At 38.8% G+C, this 24,145-nt stretch overlaps 3 protein-coding genes across 5 annotated transcripts in view; 1 reads left to right on the plus strand and 2 right to left on the minus strand.

Moving 5' to 3' along the window:
* Positions 1–708: 708 nt before the first annotated feature.
* Positions 709–8,901, minus strand: nptxra (neuronal pentraxin receptor a). Its single transcript, XM_088437930.1, has 5 exons — positions 7,915–8,901; positions 4,314–4,590; positions 3,760–3,992; positions 2,916–3,095; positions 709–2,769 (listed from the first exon to the last, which is right to left on the minus strand). The coding sequence occupies exons 1-5, from the start codon at positions 8,620–8,622 to the stop codon at positions 2,539–2,541; spliced, it is 1,629 nt and encodes a 542-aa protein (XP_088294056.1). The 5' UTR covers positions 8,623–8,901; the 3' UTR covers positions 709–2,538.
* Positions 8,902–12,967: 4,066 nt separating this feature from the next.
* On the plus strand, positions 12,968–23,154 carry baiap2l2a (BAR/IMD domain containing adaptor protein 2 like 2a). Of its 2 annotated transcripts, none has more exons than XM_088437306.1 (14): positions 12,968–13,154; positions 13,330–13,405; positions 14,385–14,471; positions 15,929–15,990; positions 16,101–16,172; positions 16,284–16,364; positions 17,203–17,334; positions 18,116–18,214; positions 18,475–18,541; positions 18,961–19,165; positions 19,705–19,770; positions 20,737–20,911; positions 22,036–22,076; positions 22,314–23,154. In XM_088437306.1, exons 1-14 carry the CDS (start codon positions 13,053–13,055, stop codon positions 22,390–22,392), a joined length of 1,344 nt encoding a protein of 447 aa, XP_088293432.1. In that variant the 5' UTR covers positions 12,968–13,052; the 3' UTR covers positions 22,393–23,154. The 2 variants fall into 2 exon arrangements, with proteins under 2 accessions (XP_088293432.1, XP_088293433.1); XM_088437307.1 differs by having other exon boundaries at positions 20,740–20,911.
* A 432-nt stretch (positions 23,155–23,586) lies between these two features.
* pvalb6 (parvalbumin 6) overlaps positions 23,587–24,145 on the minus strand; it is a 32,019-nt gene continuing 31,460 nt past the window's right edge. For both annotated transcript variants that reach the window (XM_088436333.1, XM_088436331.1), the window contains one exon: positions 23,587–24,113. In XM_088436333.1, coding sequence (XP_088292459.1) covers positions 24,088–24,113 — 26 coding nt within the window. In that variant the 3' untranslated portion in view covers positions 23,587–24,087. The remainder of the gene's footprint in view (positions 24,114–24,145) is intronic.

The following is a 24,145-nucleotide window of genomic DNA, read 5'->3' on the forward strand; positions in this document are numbered from 1 at the left end:
CTACTGATATCTTGCATCTCAGATACTTAATGCCCGCTCAGAATTGACATTTATTGACATTCAGTACTGTATTAAAAATGCTTGGTGGGTATTTCAACGTTTCTCTCATTTGCTTGAGTTGGGAGGGGTTGTAAAACAAAGTTCAATGACACCCTGAAGTGAATCCTGACTGGCTATTGTGTTTGATGTAACCTGTTTTGTAACTCCTGTTTTGGGCAGATTCAGAAGCAGAAGGAAGTCGTAAAAATAGAAGAACATTTGAGGGTTACCGGTCAGACGAATGTCAAATTTAACATTAAAAAAAACACCCCGACGGCACCCATGAAAATGGTAAAGTGATGTGTATTCTTTGAAGGAAGAAGTTGAGCCTAAATGTAAAGAATTTTGCCTTAAGTAAGACTGCTGACGTAAACCATCTTACAAAGTGTCAACAGACTGTAGTGTTCACTGTTTAGAACTCCTTTCTTTCAGTTCAACCTGATGCAAACCTTTTATTTCATTTACGGAACATAAATACTGTTTATTTTCTTCACAAGACGGATGAAAGTCCTAGGTACAATAAGAGCTTTTATTTTCACTGTGCTGCGAGTGCACCTTTGCAAATGGTAAAAGACTACTCAAGTATTTTTAAACTGTCTCCTCTTTCTTCCTACCGATGACGGTAGATTTGTAATTTATTTTTCAAACTCAACATCATACCATGGAAAAAACAACTCCAATTCTAAAAGCAAAAATTTAATTGTAACAAATGGCAAGAAACATCGCAGTAGAACAAGACGGATGTTCAGTATTTTCTGTATGCTTGTAACAGATTAGACAAATACCTTTGTACAAATGCAAACAAAAAGACACAACAGGTTTATATTTCGGTACAAATGTTCTTAAACAGTTTAATGCCACATCACTATGAAAATGTCCCAAAAAGCTGTGACATACCATATATTAACTGAATATATATCAGTCTTATCAGCATAATACACTGGAAAGCATAAATGTCGACAAAGTTAGGCACAAGATGATTTGGCATGTATGAATCGAGATTAAACTTTTATCACATAAACAATCTGCATGATCATAACACTTGAACGTGAACAAAATACATTGCAGTGCGGACTTTGCACCAGAATGACGTTTTTTAACACCGGGGTACAAAATATGCCAAAATAGTCATATCTGCGGTCGACAGCGTGTGTTAAAGCTGTCACGCTGTCACATTACACAACACTTGAGCTTGAGATTTCTTGTGATTTTTAAAATATTCGGGTTTCAAGCAATCTTGAAATAAACCTTGCCAGGAGCTCATGCATGTAAGGAAGACAAAAATAGGGAGTTGTCAGTTTATTATAAATGTTTACATAATGTCAAAAAAAGAGAAGAAAATTAGTGGACCTGGATATATTGTAAAGAACGATTAGAATTCTCATTGTATAATGTTTAGCATCTCATTTAGCAATTTAAGGAGGCAGAATCCACCTACAAGCTTCGATGATGTGCTAGACACTACCCTTACTTGTGAAGCTAACATGAACACATTGCACTGACAAGACATTAAAAATATGAAAATAACATGCAGGTCAGAATGTTTTGTATAATCCACTCAAAGAGGAAAAAGAATGTTCATTTATACTTCTTTGCTTTTCCTTGTCTTTCATCACCTTGCTACCATCAGCGTCTTGCAAGTCCTACCCATCTTTGTAAGATTTTGCATCATCTCACCTTGACTGACAATATCTCATAGAACTCTTAACGTTATTTAAACGGCTCAGTTGTTAGTAAGCATTAAAATATTTGACGTTTCATTTCGGTTGCTGGTTTTCATTAAGAAACTCTTCACAGGATACACGTTTGTTTTGCAAATCTCACATATGAAACCTTTCACATTTAACAGCATATATCATCAGCTATTACTGAAGTACAATCCATAGAGGTTCACATACCTCTCATAATGTTAAAAAAAAAGTCTCCACACCCCTGTTAAAATGCTAGGTTGTTCTTTTAATAAAAAATGTTATCAGCCATTTCAAAACTTTGTGCTATTAATAGAACTAGAATTCAAAGGGAAAAAAAACGAAGTGGGAAGGGTATACTGTAATTAAAATAATGTGTTTGCACAAGCATGCACACCTTTTTGTAAGTGGGACGTGGCTGTGTTCAGAAGTAACCAAAAAAAAAAAAAACATTGAAACTCATACTATATGAGTCAACACGCCTGTCGTTTCAACTTTATATCCACTTTCACCCACTTCATTGCTTCTGATCATTTACACTCCATCTTATAGACAATATAAAGATCTCTTTCTTAAAGAAATTGTTTCCCGATTATTCTGTTCAAAAAGATCAACCTTATGATGGTTAGCGAGCTGTTCTAATCCTTTCTGTCCATATAGTTTATAGTTGAATACTTTGTTTCTTAAACATTCATAAAGTCACAGCCATAGAGAGTTGTTTGAAAACTTTACTAGTACCAATAATAACCAGATAGAATATGTACTTTTTGTTTTAAAAAGGCTGAAATCTTTGCCTCAAATGTTCCATCTGTCACTTGGAGCTCCGGCTGTGTTTACTACAAGGCTCCCCGGGGTACTTGGTGGCTCCGCCATAAACTTCCACTCCGCGCTCAGTCCAAGGAGCCACGCTGCCTTGGGTCACCGTTCCACACCGAGCCAAACTGGCCACCTGGTCCGCAGACAGGACTCGGTCCCAAAGTCCCATCTGGGACATCTCTCCAACTAACGCTTGAGTTGAATCAAAGCCTCCACCCGGGGAATCCTGGAGTTGGAAATGAGAGACACATTTCAGAGAGCTGACCCAAAAACACATTTAGTCATCCCCTTGAGCTCGGATTCCTCCTATTAACTTATCGGAGATGTCAACAATGAGGTTGCAGCCATCTTTGTCTGTCTGAATGCACGTACCTGCTCTTGGCCCAGGATGAACACTCCACCAGGTCGAATGTCATGACCAGCTGCCAGGTCGTGGCCTTCTCCCCTCAGCTTTCCCCCCTGGTAGGCCTGCCACTCTCCTCCTTTCTGATTCCAGCTCACACATATGTGTTGCCAGTTACCTCGAGAGAGGTTCAGAGGAAGCCTTGCCACCTGCAGTAGCGGTAGGACAGCAGCACATTTGAATTTAGATATTTGTTCCGGGCGTGTTCTATTTTACTGCCGGCGATTATGCTGCCTTCAAGGCAGCGACCTTCCTTGGGGCATTTTTTAGCATAATTGGCTTGTTAAAATATATCTAAGGCCACTGTTGCAGTATCACCCTGCAATGGAGACAAGGGGATACCTTCATTTGCAATATTGTTATTGCACTTGGCTGCCAGATTTGTCTGTCAGAAAGGTTGCTTAATTGGACGCGGTCTTTCTATTTACACTATATGCAAATTTTTGACAGATTCCCTTTATATTCGTTTTTTTTTTCTTGCCAAATTAAATAAAGATGTGTATTAAAGGCGTACATTTTTTTTGTGAATCCCTCAAGTCATGGAAGTCATCTTTTCTTTTGATTAAAACGGGGCGGCATCGTGGTCGCAAAAGTGTGCGCACCTCCTTGCAATCGGCGATGTGTTCCGAGTTTATCGTTCAACTCATTCAATAATCACATTCAAACTAATATGAAATGAGTCAGCAAACATTGATGGCTAATGTTTTGATTGGTATTGCCTCTTTTTTTTTTTAAATCGCAAAAATCTGGCCTTTGAAGGATACCACTTTCATACCGGATCAAAAAAGTGATACCTCTTGATTAATTCAGTACCTTGTCATTGATGAGCAGCTCAGTGGGCGTGTGCAGGCCTTGGAGCAACACCAGTTCATTAGGTTGCTCAGAGACGGCGTAAGAGAGAGGTGTTCCGATGCCTCCCTCTGTGGGCCGAAGCCAAAGGCAGAAGGTGAAGGCCCGTAACTTTGGGATGGACTTCTTCACCACGGCGTACATGTAGTTTGTACGGGATGGGAAAGATAGTCTGTAGCCCTCTGGAAAGTAATTACCTAAAATAGACAAGAGCAAAAGAAACTTGGAGATAATAATCACGGATCTCAGACCGCATCTGCCAAAGTAGCAAAAATGATCAAAGAATTCTTGCTTTTTTTTCCCCCTCCATGCCTTTTTTCTCCCTCGTACCAAACATCTGTACTGGTTTTCTAAGCTTGCATTTAATAGTCTTACTGATCTTTTTGGCACGACATAATTTATTTTCAGCCAAGGATCTTAATGGCTGACATAAACTAACACTATAACTTGATCTGATACACAAATGCAACCAAAGCGTCAAAGACCGCTTTGTATTTATGCTCTCGATTAATATTTACCTTCCTCCAGTCCCGAGAGTCGATGGTGCAGCTTGTTGATTCCCTGGTCCATTTCCTGTCTGTGTCTTTCGCTTTCCAGCCTCAAGGCTTTTCTCTCTTTTTCCAACAGCTCCACCTTCCTTTCAAGCTCCCCTTCTAAGTCCTCCATCCTCCAGGACCTTTCCGAATCTGCCCTGTGCCCAACTAAACTATCTGGGCCAAATGATTTTTTGCCCTCCTCCACAACTGCTGAGGTGTTGACGTCCGTCTGGTTGTGAGGGAACAGATTTATGTCGGCCTACAGAGGAGGAAAACAAAGGTACGCTTTTGAATCGGAATTCATCTTGCTGGCATTTGTGTGTAGGCAAGTCTTTGTTTAAAGTGTGATATCATATTTTATAGTGTAACATTTTCACATGGGAGTGTTGAGAGGGGAAAAAATTATTATGAAACGGGTACCTCAATAAAAGTTGTGCTGTATTCCATTTGAACGGATAAAAATACACCACACTAAACTGGCAATAGAAGTGTTTTTACTGACCTTTATGTCGTACTGTAGAGTAATTAAACCATTCACCACTGATGTCGCATTTAAGACCACCTCTGAAATCAGTAAAATCCATGCTCTATGAATGCTCTATTTACAGGAATACTTGTTTAGCCATTTTCAGCTGTAACATGTTCACATTTTGTCTTATCAGTTTGAAAGGTCCCAGTTGATTTTTTTTTTTTTTTATTCCATAAAATGTTTCCATATTGTTATATTAGGAACCATTTATGGTCTTTCGAGGTTATAGTATTTTTTAACACTGTAAAAATTAAAAATGCATTCACGTCAGTGATGAAAAACTGCATAAGAATGTAAAAAAAAAACATGTTTTTTATGTTTTTATTAATTTATATTAAAATAGAAAAAATATTTTTATTTTTTAATTTGTTTTTACTTTTATATCATGGACTGTGTGTGATCCTTAATAGTCATATGTCAAGGTTCAACAATAAATAGAAAATAGAGGACGGTAACTGTAAAAATGACAAATCGTGATATGAGTTGTCCTAACCATTGTACACTGCATGCATGTATTGCTAAAGACAATACAAATAACCATCAAGCTATAGAAGAATTGAATCCATGTCCATAAGAACAAGCATTATGTAACAATGACTCTGAAATTGATGTAGGGGAACACAAAGTGCTCTTGTTTAGCGAGGCCACACAATTCACAAGAGTGATTTGTTTTGAGGATACTGACAAAATATTACTTATTGATTTTTGCACCTAAAACAATTAAGTAGTGAATCTAAATTATAGTCATCGTTCTTAGTTGTTATGTGACCGGCAGCAGTGGTGGTCAAGGGTAAAATCGAATCATGTTATAATCTAGATTGTCATTTACTGTCATTCAGAATCAATATAAAATGTTCCAAAATTATTTTTTCATCAAATAAAATATAACAGATCCACTTCCTATCGGCTTCTACATTACTCAGCCTGACGCACACTGCCAAGGAAAAAAACATCACGTCACACTCTTCTTCCAATGCCACTTTCAAAATAAATCTACCAAAAAATACATGGGTGTCAATGCGATAGCAATACTACACTTTTATTTTGAAATTGGCCTTTGCAGCAGAGGTTTCTACCATAGCTTTACTCAACTCAACTGATTCAGGATGCTAAGAAACCGCGAGTCAATTATGCAGTCAAAAGTCTCCAACGTTACATCTTGCCACTATGTGGTGCATTCAAATGTAGTTGAACATTTCCAAGTCAGATAGAAAAAAGTCAACTGATGCATTAAACGTTAATTAATGCAAATAACTCAACAATGTGGGCTTTCTATCAACATGTAAAAGTTGGCATTTATCAAGTAAAATAATGGGGGTGACATTACAATAAATAGTCCATCAAGTCATTTAGGTTTACAATATTTCGTCAGCAAGGTTTCTGATTTCCATTCCAGTGGTATGTCAGTGAATCAAATTATAGAATAGAGTAGCAATTGTAGTTTACATGCTGTTCTTTTTGAGGAAAAATCCACTTTGCTTTACGATTCAAAACTTCCATTTTCATCATCTGTGAATACGGGTAAATAGTCAAGAAAATAGATTGCTGGATGGATATGGGTTGAATCTTGTACTTGTGATCAAAACCAGTAACATGAATATTCCAGTGACTCGCATTCTGATCACATCCTATGGGTCTTTGGATTCTTAAGAATCCGTTCTAAACTATTTCATTTCTATCACGTCGCCCGAGGTCGTGCTGGAGGCAGGTGTTTGTTTACACTCGGAGACCGGGTTTTCTAGAGGGAAACGAAATCATAATAGTTGCATCTTCTCGTCTGATACATAAATGCATGAATGTGTAAGAACTAAATGCTTTCAGGAGTTTGTGTGGTGCTCACATCATTACCGATCTGCATAAATGACAAGCTTTCATGCCCCCCAACAAAATCTTATGCATATTAAGTAGAATTTGAAACTGTTCTTTGCCTTTTTTTATTTGTTCCGTTGAATCTGTTCTCAGCAGGAACAAGTGTCCTGAAAAATAAGAACTGACACCAATAAATATGTATTAAGGTATTGTTGGTGTTAGCATAGCTGCAAAACAATCCATCCGGATTGCCTGTTTTACAAATTCCCGACGACACACAACGTGCTGTAAACACCACTGTGCTGCTAGACCGAGCGCCTACTGATGGAAACGTGACCAGGCTGTTGAGAGAAGCATCCAGGTGATGGATTTTCAAGAAAGCAATGCAGCATTTTACAATATGACACCGCAGCGTTATTAAAAAAAAAACTAGACAGTAAAAAAACGTTTCAGGTAACTCAACATAACATGAAAGGAGCTGTTAAAAAAAACAGACTGCGTAGGCATTGACTTGAATGAGAGGTCTGTTCTCTTCAACTAGGCAACTCATACATTATGTAGAATATTGCTTTCGCCAAAAAGGGCGCTATACATCTTGAGAATCTGGTCAGATGAGAGTATGTTTCATGTTACGCTGCCTGTGCTCTACCCCCTCCTCTTTTTCCTCTGGCGGATGGTGTTGTTCCCTTTATTCCTCTTCTACCACTTTATCATCATCCCTCCTCTCCATCCGCCTCACTTCCCCCTCTTTTTTTCTTCTCCCAGGCCTTCTTCTCATCTCTCTTTTTTTCAAAATTAAACTGCAATCTGTTTTCTTGGCATAATATACAGGAACACTGTTGCCAAACTGTTTGTTGCTGTAAAAAATATTAGTGCTAGGCACCACTACAGTATGATGACACATATTACTAAATCTGCCTTTCTGTCAATAATGTTTTTCTTTTTTGACCTTTTATGTGATTCTTTACAAACGATGCTCATCAATAGGCTCGTTTGTCTTTCATTCACTCTGCATGTACCAGGAGGGAAACGCAGACGTTGGAATGATCCCTGATGGGCATTTAAACATCATCAAATATACATTTTCAAGCAGTGGTCTTTCTCAACAATTTTGAGACAGGAATCCCTGCTGTATCTTTAAAATCATGCCATGCAAGCGCTCCAGGATGATAGTGGGATTCATTACGCCTCTGCAGTGTAGCGTAGCTGTGTGTAGGGGGCGATTTGTTTTGCACCCGCACATACCTCCAGTCTCTCTATGCGGTCTTTGAGCTGACTGATGGCCTGCTCCAGCTCATCCACAGCCCGTAGCGTGAGCACGTGGTCCGGTGCGGACGCGGGGCTGTCCCGCACCATGACCCGCTCCGGGTGCGCTCGCTCCGCCGGGCCGTTGCCCCCCCATATGCCCGCAGCACCTCCGCGTCTGTCTGCGACGGCTGCACCGCGAGCCTTCAGCCCCTTCTCGCACTCGGATAGTTTGCCCGTCAGCTCCCTGATGGTTCGCTGCTCCGTTTGGATTTGCTCCCTTTGCTGCAGGACGGTCTGCCGGAGCTCGTCCGCGGTGGTGCGGAGGTAGCCCCAGTCCTCCCCCGCGTAGAGCGACGGGTCGTCCGCTTGTTGCTGAAAGTTTTTCGGGTCGCACTCTCCGGCGGGGATCGGGGTGCATATGAGTCGGCTGACGGCCGGGTCGTGGCCGGTCAGTCCGGTGACCCCATCCGGACCGCCGAGCCCGACGTGAAAGGTCGGCGCTTCGGGTTCCGGCACTTCAGAACCGTGGAGAGCGCCCAGGGTTCCGGTCCTGGCCGCCGAGCCTCTGGTAGCCGGGGGCTGCGTGGCGTACAGCGAGCGGTTGTCGGCAGCCGGTTGCTGCTGCTGCCGCTGCCGCGCCGCCTTCGTGGATCCGGTGTGGACCGCCGCGATGATGCAGATAACGGCGCCGATGAAGGCCACCATACCGGCGGCCAAGATAATCACAATGAACTTCAGGGTGGCGGCGGAGACGATCGACTATCAAAAAAATCTAATCATAACAGCCCCAGAATAGAAAAAGTGCTTGAGCGCAGCAAAACCATCCACTTAACGTGTTTTGGTTTCAAAAGCACATTAGCAAAAAGAATCCGGTGTACTTTTCTGTACCAACGCAAATAATGGGAACATGAGAGGGAATCAATGGAGTCGACGGAAAGCAACTGAGCGTAGTGTGTTACTCTTACACCTCCTCCTTGCATGTGCACAACGCGCATGTCCTCCTCACTGTTCAGACATAATGCAGCCTTGGTAATAAAGTGCGTGCAAGTACGACGCGCTTGAATGTGCGAGCGCAAAATTTGATCAGTAATTGCTAATGTTTTTTTATGAACACAAATCAATTGCAATCAAATCTCTTTTTTTTTTTTTACATGCAAGACAACTCATGTCATAAAATCAAATACAGTGCATTTTTCAAATTTGAACCGGCTAATATGAGTGTACCACTATAGCCAAGCCACTTGTTGCTAGGCAGATCGTAGCACATTTGCTTTACCACAAATCATTATGAAAGTAATTTTCAGCATTAAACAAAGTTAATATTTTCGCAATAATTAACTTGATAACTAAAATATTATTTGCAATGGATATCTTTAAAGAGACTCTCTCCACATGAGCTCAAATCTGAGGTAACGACCACTCACGACTCACTTGTAAGTCACATGACCAAATCCAAAAAAACAAGTGAGCCGTGATTGGCCGTTACATGAGCACATTTGATATCATTTTCAGTCAACTGGCAAGTGGACGTCTTAGTTTTCAATTGTAATAAATGTGCATATAAAACATTATGATCAAATTGATTATTTTTACAGCAGAAATTGTCCGACTAAGTTCAATATCTCTTTAACGATTAGCATTTGGTGCATTTTCAAAATCTAACACAGTTTTCTTTATTGAGGCACTTTCCCTAGCCTCTAATTCCAAGTCTCCTTTCGTAAAGCAATATTTGACTCACTGAAAGCCCATTTATGTATAGGTCACATCTGCTTTAAATTGAGGATGCACTTTCTTCCCGATTGGATTAATTGAACATGGATGGGGCTAGATTTTTCGTTTACTGCAGTGAATGGTTCTCCTGCATGCGGCCTTCCGCGTTATATATCTCCCCTACCCGCTATGTCTAATTATTTGTAGCTCAGCTTCACATTACAGGCATATATACTGTGTGGGGAAGTGTGCTTGGCTATAAATCCATCTCAAGGTTCCCAGTGGAGCAGCTCTACAGCAATAGAGATGATAGAATGATGACCCCGGTGGTGGCTGGTGGGTGTCTGTGCGTGTTGCACAATTTAGAACCGGTGCTATTAGCGAGGTCATTAAACCACACACAAACGCACACCAGAGCCAAGTGCTAATGCATGTTAATCTTTGTGTGAACATGCACACCATCATAGTCTAAATACATTGTGGTGTTCCGAAGAGGCACGGTTGACTACACATAAAGCAGGAAACAGAGTTGGTTTTGGAAAGTGGTGTTTATTTTGAGAGGAGGAAAAAGTTAAGTCCTTCCAAGTTGCGTGCACATAGTCAGAGAAGATGAAGTATGGGGAAGATGTCTGCAGCAGAAAATAGCTTGCCCTCACTTTAGAATAGTAACAGGGATGACTAAGTACTCCATTTGAGATAGAATACTGTACTACAGCCTGACATTTGCACCAGCTTTTTTTCTGGTGTATTCTTGTGTGAGATATTCAAATGACAGGATAGATGATTAATTAGCGTCCCTCTTGCTACCCTTAGTTGTGGCAACAATCTCAGCTAGGGGCTTCGTATTTATGTGATAGGCTAAATTTGAGCTGCTTCTGTGGTAAGGAAGCTCCTTCTCACAAAGAATGCATATCACTTTATCTTTATCATAGAAGCTTTAGTGCAGTTCTTTTTTCAAGTTAAACAGACAATTTATTGTCTCGTGCTCTTCCATGTTCATGTCTTCCTCCTCCTGCTCCCGAACTTGCCCTCCAACCCACAACAGGAGCCAATCACGTTATGCGAAACATAATGAGAGCCAATCAGATCTAATCAGCATACAGAAAGCCTTAAAGTTAAGAAAGTAAACATTTGATTCATGCGTGTTTAAAAAATGCTTTGTCTTACAACTGTAATGAATTGATTGCAATTAATCTGTAAATCTGGCACCCTATTTTAAACATTTGAGTTCCATTAAGCTTTGCAATGTAAAGACTAACCTGGGAGAAGCACTTCAGGCCTTTGTGCAGAGTTAATAATGACAAAACACTGCGCAGTGTGCATCCATCTATAATTGATGTAAAAAGCCAGTGAGGACAGTTAGAGACTCTTTGGTTGGAAATTTACTGTACCTTTCTGTTCATCCGGAACAACGTTTGTATACGTGTCTTGGATTATCACATTTTATGTTCATTTTTGTTTGTTTATATGTGGAAATGATCTTTTTTCTTATGCACACAACTCATGCAGCATTTCCCCACTCTTACATTTCTAATCTTTTCTGTGATTTTGCCATATGTTCAATCTGTCGTGATCGTTCATGGTTATTCTGTTTTGGCAGAGGAAGTATTTCAACGGCAGTTATTATAACAATGCTGCTTAAAATTCTTCTCATGTATCCAGTTGGTTTTTAATGCCACCTAGTGTACAAGCCAATAGCGCCATCTCAGTCTGACAACCAAGGTCTGTAATTTATTAAACTATAAATAATGAATTCAGTAATCAAAGCTTCCACATTTTCTTTCCTCATTTCCTCTCTTGAGTTGAACCCATCAATACTCATCAGCACAGTGTTGCATGAATGCAGATATATTATAATGAGCTGACAGAGATGCAGGTCTTTGCAGTGTAATAATATGGAGAAAGGCAACATTTTTTTTTTTTAAATTAAATCTTCAACACACCTTACCCACACCTTTTAAACTCAGACTTTAACAGGCGTATAAAAGTATTCTCTTTTTATTTTGTTAGTTTTAAAGGCCAACTACAACACAACAATATTTCTGTTTTATTTTTGTAACTGGGCCAAAAATGCATTTTCCCTCATTTCTGCGGCAAACCTGGGTGCGCTAAAGCTAGATTAATAAAAGCAATAAATCGTTACTAGCACGGTGGAAAAGTGGTTAGCACATCTGCCTCACAGTTGAGAGGTTCTGGGTTGAAGTCAATAACAAATTTTAGGGACGTCACATTAGCAGATTAATTTCTATCAATTCATTACAGTCATAGTTATATATATATATTTTTTAATTGTTAATCGGATGTGTAATCTCTAATTTTATGTATTCTCTATGCTGATTAGCTCCGCTTTTGTGGATCGGCTCCTTGCACTTGAGTTGTTGGGGTTGGAAAATAAAAGGCAATTACACCCTTAGGTCTCATTGTATTTGGCATAACCTGATAGGCTCCTGTTGTGGGTTGGAGGACAAATTAAGAAGCAGAAGGAAGACGTGAAAATGAAAAAGCATGTGAGGGTTGTCACTTTGATGAATGTCAACAATGCATCCCAATGGCACCTTTGATAAAGGTAGAATATCTATTCTTTGTAAAAAGTTTTTTCGCTCATGTTTAGCCTACCACATCAATGCAAAGCAGCAAGTTATGACTGCAGCCGCAAAGACGCTAACTAGGGGTGTCCAGATATCCAGAAATTGGGTCTGATCACAACATTTTCAGCTGAAACAGCACCATTCCTCTTAATCATCAAAACTAAAGGTTGCAGCCCGTACTCAGGACTTGTCTCAAATACAACAGAAGATAAACTACATATCTTAAGGAAATAAATGACTGAAACCATTTTTTTTGTCATATCAATCTTTTGATCCACCCCAATAATACAATGCATTTAAAGTTAAATGCATTGAAGTAAAAATCTCATTTTTTAGGCGAGATTAAAATGAGAATAACCAGATCATTACAGACTTTATTTGATAAATTTCTCCATTTTAATATCTTGATAGCACTACCAAATATTTTTAAGTATCCTCTGTCACTTTCAAGCAATTTAAGCTTTCCTACAATGTCTTACTGCAAATGTTTATGGTGTACCGTGTTGATGTGTTTTGGACACAGGGAGCAGACAGTGTTTCAGAGTCATGATTTTGTTTATTTGAAAATAGTGCAAATGTTACCATACATATCATATTTTGTTTTTATAAATGAACAAACATGAATATATCCTAATGTTTAATTCAGCACACATTATGGCAAACACTAAGTCATGGTTTACAGGATATGCCGTTGCGTTTTATGGCTGGGCCGCGTTTAATTATTTACTGCACGGTATTCAAGTCGCGGCTGAGTCTATTAACAACAACCTGAGCAGCCTCCTGCGGTTCTTTCCTCCAATACATTCGACTCCGCGGCCTGGATGAGTTAAGACTTGGATGCTGTCACAGGATTTCGTTGACGGGTACACCAGGGTGGATATCAACATGTCTGCAGTCAACAGTGAGCAGCTACATCGATCAACATTGGGGATTTACTCGGTAAGAAACAAATTCTTTTGTTTAGTAGTTTTTTATATGAACAAAATATAAGAACTGCGTTACATGGGTGAGAAAAAAATACATTTAAGTGTACAGTAGATGTGACAATACAAATCTTTCTAACTGAGTAATTGAGATGTCAGTGTTTCCTGTGCTTTATTTTGTTCTTATATAGAGCTTGATGGATGATTTCAACCCCGGCCTGCAAAAACTGGTGTCGCTGGGAAACAGCTATGTCCGAGCTTTTCAAGGTAAAAGGGTGAAGGGGAGAATTTGAATTTGTCACTTCCCGTGTCTCCTTGTGTGTGCTCCTCACACGCCTTTGTTTATTAGCGCCGTAAACTAAACAAACTGTAACGTCAGCCATCTGCTTCCTGAAACCTCCTTCCAAAGTCCATGTTTGTTGGGAATTTGTAGTGCTCTTGTGTTTGCTATCGCAGGCCTGTATCCAAGGCGTCTGAAGTTATTACACTACTGCAGTATCAACATTCAAACTCTTTTTCTTGTACTAAAGAGGAAAAACATGTTTACAATCTATTTAGAGTGAATATAAAAAGTCCACAGTGCCTGTGCTGACCAGTTAGCTATCAAGCTTATAATTAGCAAACTAGCGCTTACCGTTTAAGGTCAACAAACACTAACTACCATTTTAGTTTACACATACATATCATGCATCGTTACACATACAATCGTGACCTTGAAGTTCCTTACAGAGGATGCTTCAACTTTAACTTTTATTGCTGTTGTTCATCGCCTCCTTTTTCTTCTTCATGATAAGCAGACTGGACACGTTTTGTACATGACTGCCTACTACTGGTTAAAATTATAACAGCAAAAAGCAAGCCACTGTAGACATATTTCCCCCAATTGAGAATGTATGTCTTTCGTGGTATCTTATCTGGTCTTATGGTATCACCTGAGTGATGCGCAATGAGTTGTCACTGATCCTGTGGAATCTCTCTGTGGACCCTGGCTTGTGCTGTGACTGACCTTTGACTAAAAAAAAAAAAAAAAAAAAATCTCTGCATGCCCATTTTGAGGAGGGAAACAGCACTTATAGTGAAAATTCCCTCTGGTGTTTATTGTACCAATGCGGTACTTGCTTTTGAGGCTGGGATAACTAAGATTTTTAATTGATTATTTTTTTTTATTTAATTAGCGTAGTAAAACTTGTTTACTTTTCAACCGATGTCATTACTTGTAATGGTCATTTCACACATGTTTTTTCAGCTCTGGCTGTAAAAAGTGAGGCTTACTTCACTGCACTTTCACAGATTGGCGAGCAGGCCTTCCACACAATGTCCTCGCGTTCCATAGGTAAGTGAAAGCATGCAGAATGTGAGCATTTTAATTCATTGATGATTTTGTACAGTATGTTTTAGTGACCAGGTAGCTTAGATCACAAGCCAATTTTTTACCAGTCACTTTTTTCAAATGACTCTCCACCTTCTACTGCAGTAGACTATTCCAAGGGTTTCATCTGCAATGCATGTACAGTTACACTTGTTGTCCCGTGTGTATCCATGACAACAAAAGTCAACAAGCAAAAGCGTTTATCATTTATCAAGAGGTATCAGATGATAGCTGGAGAACATGTATAATAGATAATGATGGGCGGTCCCTGGTTGCGCTTCACTCGCTTAACACGCGTCCATATATTTAAAACAGGAACTTGTGTAACTGAGATTTAAACAAATAATAATGAGATTAGTTTGTTTTCTGCTTTAATTGTGACTTTAAGAAAGCAATGTAGGAAATGTCTTACATGTCTTAATACAGTGAGGCAGCGCTTTGACATCTTTGAGTGAATAAAACATACTGTATGTAGGGGACAACAGTCTTTGTGATAGTGAGAACCTCTTGATATTAATTCATGCATCTATCAATTTGATACGCAATTCTGAAAATGCAAAATTTTTCATTTTACTTTCAAATCATTCAATCACTTGTTGTGTTTTCAAAAATTTTAAGAGTCCAGACATTCAATCCCAGGTACTTAGTTCTATCTATTTTCTATTTTTTTGTAAAGGACTAGCTAAGCTAAGATTGTAATATATAAGTTTAAGTACTAGGGTAATCAATTACTTTAGGTAACAAAGTACTAAATTTACCAATTACTTTATAAGTTAACATAATAAATGACTTTGTTCTTTACTGGGTATTGAAGTCCTGACATAATTAATTACTTTGGATACTAAACCAATTGATTACTGTAGTACTTACTAGAGTCATTTTATACTTTAGTACTTGCACCAAGAGTAATCGATTACTGTAGTACTAATTATAAGTCATGAATACATTTAGTACTTAAGCACTTAAAGTAATTGATCACATAGTATTTTAGTACCTAAAGTAGTCAATTACATAAGTACTTGTAGTACCTAATGTAGTAAATCAGTTCGGTCCTAATGTAATCAATTACTTTGTACTTTTACCAACCTAAAGTAATCAATTACTTTACATAATTTAATATCTTAATTCACCAGTTATTTGAGACCATCTTTTCGCAAAATACTGTAAAAAAGTCATATCGTACAATTATTGATAACATGATTAACTTAGAAATGTGCAATATATCAATATTCAAGTGGTATCTGCTTCAACATTCCTAGGAAATCACAATGCCCCATCACTGGCGATGTACTCTTGGATCATTTGTGTGGAGTTTGTGTTTTATTTGGTGCCTGTTGGCAGTATGTTGGTGACAAATGACTTCATAATACATAAACGTGAATGTCGCTGATTTTATATTACGTGCTGTCATTATTTTCAAGGAGATGTTCTGATTCAAATTGCCGAGAGTCAAAAGAAACTCACCTTGGAGCTTGAGGGGGTGGTAAGTAAGATAATTCCTCATCTCGTTCACAAAATGCGTCAGTTTAAAAAACATTAGGATTTTATTGCCTGTTAACATTGACTGTGTACTGTATGTGTCTATCATCTAAGTTCCGCTGGTTCACTGAGGACATTCTTCAGGAGATGGATAATAATAATAGACTGGACCAAGAGTACATATCTGTGAGTGAAACCTGTGAAGGAACATCTCGGGAAATAAAAACGCATATGGAATGCATGGGAAAAGTCACTGTCACACAATTTTGAGTGCCTGAACGCAACTCTGTCTGACAGGGCAGCAGAAATCAATATGAGAGAAGTGTCCACAGTCAGGCACCATATGTGGATAGACAGCAAAGGCGTGGAGTCAACCAGGTTTGGAATTTACTCAGCACTCTTTTACACGTTGCATATTATCGCCTTCTTAAAAAATGGCCCGTCATTACAAAGTATATATTCTTCAAACAAGCCGCAGAGTGTGTTTGTTTTAAACTGTTTATTTGCCTCTCCTACTTGAAGCACAGTGTAAAATTGCCCCATGAATTGTTCATGGAACCCATATGTTACTGGCTGTGGCAAAAGAGTTCTCACGTGTCAAACAAATGAAATGAAAATTGAGTTATTCATGCGTTTCATTCCTATGTTTGTGAAAAAGGTAGTTAAAATGTTGGCGCATCTTTCATAGCGCCTTTCATTCTATATTGGTCGTTTTACACAAGTTTATCCGCCGACATGCAACCATTTCTAATTTCTAATCCACATCTAATTAAATCCAAATGTTTGAAACTAGAACCTGCAAAAACAAAATACTAAAACTACTATATTACTCATTTAGAGTGCAAGAACAAATACAAACTCCCGTAGCTTAATGCTAACAATAATGGGAAACTCTTTCGATGAACTAAAGGAAATTAGCTTGCATGGTACACTGTAAAAGTGCTCGACCAAATGCAAGAAACAACAACAACAACAAAAAAAACATACCAATGGGGTAAAAAAAGGTTTTCTTGCCAAGAAAACTTAATTCAAGACTCTTATAGTGGTGCAAAAAGAAGATAGAAATTCTTCCAGTTAAATTCTTCAAAATGTAGCCTTAGCATTTGAGCCTGGATTTAAGCAACTGGTCCAAATATATAATGTAAGCAATATGTTGCTTGTTTATGTTTTATGTACGAGCTATACAGATTTGACAGTCAACCACGTGTATCCTCAGGATAGCGCCGAGTATTTGCAGTTCCTTCGGGAGAGCCATAGCGAGGCTCTAAAGGAGGAAGAGAGAAGATACCGTTTCCTGGCCGAGAAACACTGCGGCCTCATCCAGTCCATCGCCCGCCTCATGAATAAGGTACACGTCTTCCTTCAGAATAGCATTAATGAATACACCATTTCACCACTTGTATGAGGTTATTGACAGCTGCTGCAGAATGCCTTCGGTTCATCTTGTTACTCATTACACCGACTGTCCGGAAGACTATAACCAGGACAAGCTCAAAAGAGAATTCTCAATAATGGCAAAAGATTGTGTCAGCTACTATTAGTCTCTGTGGAGATATTTGCTTTCTTTATAATGAGGGTCAACCACAGAGCAGGGGATTAGCAGATGATAGCGATTCAGCGTCTTTAGCAGGATGGAGGAAAGGTGGCCTGTTTTTGACTTCCGCCTCTTTCTTTCATCCCTGCACAACCCGTCAAACTGACAACTCGGATTCTATGGGTCAGGGTAGCTTATACGAAACTAAGTCTATTTTAACTACATATTTTCACATTTGTAGTCGTCATAATGTGTGAAATGCCCATTTGCTTTTAACTCTTGAAATAATGACACCCCCCACTATTTGAAAGATCATTGTCCCCTCCCTCACTATCCCCCTTTAAATATTCTAACCTGTAACGAAAAAGTTTGTAGCCAACTCAAATAAAACCATCTCCAAGTTGAATCATCTGCTCCAAAAGCTGCCCACGCTTCAAAGGGCAAAGGCAATAAGCGGCGCTAATTACTCTCATCCGCAGGTTAGTGAGGTCATGTTTGGCATGCAATTATACCTGTCAACTCCTTGGACATTTGTGTTCTTCATGCAAATGTGTACAGCACTGTTCTCATGCTGGGTTTGTGTGTTGTGTGGTAGAACGGAGCTTCTCTACAGCAGAAGGCTGACTTCTGGGGAGAAGAGGTAAACGCAACTAGAGGATCCGATGTTGCACGGCCACCTAACCTGGATACCACAGTGAGTTTATGGCAGAGATCAAATGAGTCAGATTCACTGTGTGCCCGCGTGAAATCAAGCAAGGAAAGAAGATTGGACTGGATTGGTTTATTTTTGCAGTTTTAGTGCCCTCTAGTGGCAAATTTTATTTCAAACAAACCTTCGTTTGCAGAAAATGAATAAAAACAATATATTTGTCTTATCTTTAGCATTTATATTATGGCTAATGAGCATTTTCCGGAAAATATGATGTCTATAATTTGATTTCTTTCACTATGCAGGCACAGATAAGACAAGAAAACTGGAAGAACAGAGAAGAACTTCCTCTTGGTAAAATTCCATCAAGAGGTGAGAATATGATTTGACAGCTGGCATTTGTAGTTAGTAATTAAAAAAATTAAACCAATATTTGATGGAAGTGAGTTTAAATAAGAATTACACCAAAAAAATAAAGGTTTGTAACTGTATTTGAACTCTGGTTTTGTTTGTTTGTATGTATTTTCAAAGTTTGTATTAGTACATAATAAATAATCCTCAAATTAGGTCTAGCCAAATATGAAGTTTTTTCTGCTTGAATTGGCTAAATAAGTTTTACTAAAGAAATCTGCTCTTCAGGAATATTTTAAATAATATAATTCTATTGAGTTTCCAAAGTTTTGTGTGACACTGTAGATATTATTTGACATCAGGGGATATTATTAGACATCAATTTTCGTTAGTGTGCTTCAACAAATATCACCAGTGAGCCTGATTCTTGATCTTTCCAGCCCCGTCACCCCAGGGAAGCATATATCGCTCAACAGCTGAATCGGTGGGGGGTGCAGGAAGATCCATGAGGGCCCGCGTGGCCCATCAGCCAGTTGGCTCCAATCCAACCTTGCTGCACTTTGCCAGGGGAGAGATGATTACTGTGCTGGTCCAGCAGCCGAAAAACGGCTGGTTGTACGGCCATGCAGCTGGCAACAAATCACGGTCAGTCAAGTCCTTTTCTACGTGAAAATGTGTATACACGCTCGCCAGCTGCTGTGTTAGGGACATCTATGCAATTGAATGAGATCCAAAAATGCCCCTTCTTTATTTCCTGGTTTTCAAGGAGGTACGGATGACGCAGGGAAAATGCTTTGTTTTTGCATTGTGAAGTATAAATGCAATAAAATTAGGATTGGCATCGTTTTTTTTTCCGGATTTACACTATCATGTAACCTGTATAAACATTGTAAAAAGTAGCTAACAGTTTTTGTGTTTGAGATCGCTTTCGACGTCTGGAGTCATTGTTTTGAAAAAAAACATTTACAGAGACTGTTACATCAAAGAAATTTCACATTTGCCCACATGCCATCTGACACGTACAAAGTGTAAAAAGCAAAGTTTTGCTTTAATTTACCAGATAATACCTTTTGGGTGGATTTTAAAACTTCTATCTTGCATTTCTTGGCTAAGAGCAAATCAGAGTGAGTGTCACTTTGCGATGTGCCCATTGGCATTAACAATGAGCTCTTTCTCATTTTCAGTCAGGGATGGTTCCCGGCCTCCTATCTTGAAGAAGTGAACGACCTTCCCATGCAAGCTGACTTGGGGTAAACAAGCTGGAAAAATAAAATACAATAAAATGTACAGTTCTTTATTTAAAAAAAAAAAGATTTTGTCATTCATTGCAAGGTTTCCATTTAGAATTCATGTAACGTCCTCCTCGTCTGCAGAGAACTTCAGCCTCATTAGCCTCAGTCAAATGGGAATCCTTTTTTAATCACTTGGAGAGTGTCAGATGTACCAACTTTGATCTGTCCCTATCAATCCATTACAAGTAGAAACGTGACTGGAGATAATAATTTGAGAATAATCAGAGGCATCAGTATGTGCTGAAAAAAGTTCTTACTTTGAGAAAGCCCATAAACACGTTTTAGTGCCGTCCATCAATAGTTGATAGCGCGTATTGTACTAATTGATGGATCATGACCTAAAAAAAATTTGAAAAAGTGTAGTCACACCCCTGCTTACTTTAGATTTCCTTGCACACACACACTAAATGTACCACTTTCCCCCAGGCCATCTCGATTGGGTTTTTGGACCAATAATCAGGGCTGGAGTAATAACATGAGCCATTTAAGACATTTGGGTGACCCAGTGCCTTGAGGAACACCACAATGAGCACTTATCTAAACAAAGTTGTATCATTGTGGACCACGTGAAAGTGTACATGAGATTTTAACAGGGATTCTGCAGGTATTAGCATAATTTAAGGCTTTTTAATGCCGTGTCAGTTGTGACACTTCTACAGTAGTTCCAAAGTGTATTCACTCAAACACGGATGGCAAAGCACCGTATCAATTGTAAATTTAAAGGTAAAATCAAAATTAAAAGTAAATTTGTTGCAGCAGGAGTGTCAAACTCGTTTTTATGGTGAGCGGCGGTCAAACTATGTCAGAAAACAGCAAATTCTTTGTTGAAAAAATGCAATGTGTATAATTAGCGAAATGTGTGCACCAGGGTTAAATAGTATTGAAGAATAGTATTGTTTTTGGTTACCCTGCGTGTCTTTACAGTAGTCCCTTTTCCTGGGGAAGAAGCAACAGCAGTGTAAGCAGCCGCACGGACGTGTCTGGGAGAAAGACGCCGCCTCCGCCGCCTCCACCTCTGCTATCGCAATCTTTGAACAAATCCTCTCAGGTTCAAGCAGGCACATCTGACAAGAGGATTGACTCTAACCCGCAAAAAAAGGTATCACCATCCATCATCATTGATCAGTTTGAGTGAATCAGCATTTGTGCTGTCACATGCAGTATTTTTGCATTGTTTTCTTTTTACAAGTCCATGCAACAAGGCTTTTGGCTTCACTGTTTAAAAAAAAAAAAAAAAATCAAATACAAACACAATCCTTATATTAGAATGAATCAAAATCATACTTTACATGGTCTTAATGCAGGTATTTTTTTAAGGCTGCTCCAAAATAAAAATGTTTGGCCAAAACCAAAAAGGAGAAACATTTGATGGAAACATCGAGGAAAATATGAACAAACTAAAGTTGTTCGCCATGGAGCAGCCAATCAACTTTGGAAATGGACTGTAAATGGCAGGCAGAGTTCTGCAAAATGATGAATTAATTTATTACAATTAAATAAAATTTAACAGTATTTTCACCTCAGCCATATCAGCTTTTATAGATTGAAAGGAAGACCACATTGACATTCATTTTTTGAATTGATGGACTTGCAAGGAGTTTTACTGGAAATATTTATCCAACTAAAACAAGGCTGAACAAAAAATGAAAGCAAGTTATATATTCTTTGTATGTATTTTGATGTAAAAGGCGCAGTAAAGCCTTTTGTTGCAATGCATTCCTCTGTCCAGCAGGGGCACTGTGACAAGGTGCTGTTCTCCATGTCACCTCATCCCTCTTTCTGGTGGATGCAGGGTGGAAGCTCCAGCTGCTAACAGTGTATGAGTGAGAGAGTTTGTGTGTGTGGGTGTGTAACGTTTGCTCATTTTGAATATAATGTCCATTATTTGTACTTTTGTTGGAGTAAAACATTGCAAAAATGTGTTATACAAGTGCCATAAGTAACACAAACACATTCTGTTGTGTTTTTGCAGCACCATGTTTGTATTTTAGTAATTTTTTCTAGATACACGTGCATGGTTTGCAGTATCCATCATTTTTGCATCATGATTTTGTTTTGCCTTTGTGAGTTGTGCGTGCAACCCTTGTGCAAGTAGTGTGCAGGAGGATCGAGTGAGCCGATCGAGTGGTCAATGATTGAAGCTGACCGAAATTCAATATTTGAGTACAAGTGAAAATTTCGTCACTCATCCAGACCTTTTTTCTGTTTTGGTTTTCCCTGCAGCAAACCCAGCCACATGCATCAAAACCAGAACTCTTCCCGAGGTAAGTAAAAAATGGCGCCACCCTACGGGATGTTTCATAAGAGAAATTAATCATCCAAAAATGTTGAACCTGATTGCAATGTCACTATACCTCATTTCAGTCCTAAAATAATTTTTGTCAACGCATCATATTGCTTCATCTTCAAGTAAAACGGTTTTATCGCATTGCAATTGTGCATAAGGTAACATATCCTCAGTTCTACTAGTTTAACTCTTTCTTTTCCCCCTCTGTCTTAAGGGGAACAAATCCATTTGCAACAGTTAAATTGAAGCCCACAGCCACCAATGACAGGTCAGCGCCTCGTCTTTATCGCTAATGCCACTCAATTTACAAAATTATAAACTACAGTTGATGATTGTCCACTCTGTTTATTGTACACATGTTAATACTGTACTTTTTCTGTATTCATTCATATACAATCTGTTCAAGTTTTTATGTTTGAATCCTATTTTATTTCGAATGGATCAGTATCCTGAGTTCCTATTTTTTAATCCTTGAACACTACTTGAAGTTGGTTTATTGTATTTTATTTTAGTTTTTATGATTTTCAGGCAAATGTGAACCAATGCATTGCACCAAAACTGCATTATTCCTAATTGCCAGCAGGGGGCGGCTCTACTGCCCCCAACAAAAAGATTTAGCGTTATATCTTGGGAAAAAGAAAAGTACCGTTTTTTTCACAATGAACATTTCTTTCCCCAATTTGGATAAATTACAAGTTTGAGAGTTTTGTGTTTATCGTATTATTCATGCTGTTCAAAAAAAGAAGACTTCAAATTTCTGATATTACAAATATTCTACGCTTGATGCCAAGTAGTTGTTTTTTTTTCTGTTTCATTACCATTGAAATATGGCCCTGCTTTATGTTTGTTCAGAAGTCTGATACGTGTATTCTCAACCAAGTACGAATAGGAAAACAAATCTTAGTACGTAGTGTTAATGAGACATCGTTTGCCATCGTAAATATCTCATAATATGATTTGAAAGTTGGAAATGTGATAATGACATTCTAATTGCACTGCATCAATTAGTCATGCCATAAATTGAATGTTACTATTAACCAATAAATGGTGTTTAAATTGGCCATTTTTACATTTGTACGTTGTGTCATTTTGTCTTTTCTTCCTCCAGTGATGCAACAACGTGAATCAAACAGTTTCTGTGCCGGTCGCCTCTATACGATCGGACTCTCCGTGTACTTGCTCAGGCAGTAAATTGGCCTACTAAAGAAGATCCCACATTGCCTATTCGGCTGTTCCGTGGGGGATACTTAACCCAAATTGAACCTCAGTGTGAATCCAATTGTGTTAATGGCTTCAAAGTATGGTTCTGTTAAATTAGCCCAGCACCTCTGGTACATTTGATAATATTATGGGTTTGTTTTTATGTGGTGCCCTTCTCGCACTCTTTGAAGTGCATGGCTTTATACTTTATGAGCTTGCTGTCATGTTGTTTTTCACTGGGCTAAAATCGCATCCACTGATCAGGCAAACAGAAAAGTCACATCGTCTTTGTTTTATTCATATTTATTTTCATTCACAGCTTAACCGCTTTCTTCTTATGGCGTGACAATAATACATCTCATTACTGGGTGGATGGGTGGACAGATGAATAGAATGTTGATTGGGCGAGGGGGGGAGGGGCGGGGCATTCGTTGAGAAAATTAAAATGATAAATAAGGGGATGAAGCACAGAGGGAAAATAGGATATCTCGCTTATTATCTCTTCACATATCTGCTTTGCTTTATAAAGCAAGGTCTAGTCCTGCAGGCATGATTTTATTTCCTATACATAAGCACAAACAAGAATTGTTTGGAGAAAAAGGATAAGATGGGATGAATGCTGTGGGGCATTACGTGTGTGTGCTTGCGTGTGTGTGTGTGTGTGCCTGTGCCAGTGTATGCGTGTGTGTTCGGTATTCAAGGTTTATTGTGCAGTCAAAAGGATGGGGTCATGGAGTTCGGATGTAATGGTGGTCAGGAGGTCTTTTAGGGTCAGTCTTCACTTGCGCCTATTCTTTCACAAGGGCGGTGAACTCTATAAGAGAAAGGACAAAAAGTACTCATAAT

The sequence above is a fragment of the Hippichthys cyanospilos genome, chromosome 16, assembly GCF_059441005.1.
Source record: "Hippichthys cyanospilos isolate Australia breed blue-spotted pipefish chromosome 16, RoL_Hcya_1.0, whole genome shotgun sequence".
Lineage (NCBI taxonomy): Eukaryota > Metazoa > Chordata > Actinopteri > Syngnathiformes > Syngnathidae > Hippichthys > Hippichthys cyanospilos.

Coding starts and splice junctions, on each gene's coding strand:
- nptxra (XM_088437930.1), bottom strand. CDS start 8,622: ATGGTGGCCTTCATCGGCGCCGTTATCTGCATCATCGCGGCGGTCCAC. Junction 3,096..3,759: donor AGCTGCTCATCAATGACAAG/GTACTGAATTAA, acceptor CCGCTACTGCAG/GTGGCAAGGCTTCCTCTGAA. Junction 2,770..2,915: donor TCATCCTGGGCCAAGAGCAG/GTACGTGCATTC, acceptor TTCCAACTCCAG/GATTCCCCGGGTGGAGGCTT.
- baiap2l2a (XM_088437306.1), top strand. CDS start 13,053: ATGCTGTCACAGGATTTCGTTGACGGGTACACCAGGGTGGATATCAAC. Junction 15,991..16,100: donor CCTTGGAGCTTGAGGGGGTG/GTAAGTAAGATA, acceptor CTATCATCTAAG/TTCCGCTGGTTCACTGAGGA. Junction 22,077..22,313: donor AAACCAGAACTCTTCCCGAG/GTAAGTAAAAAA, acceptor CTCTGTCTTAAG/GGGAACAAATCCATTTGCAA.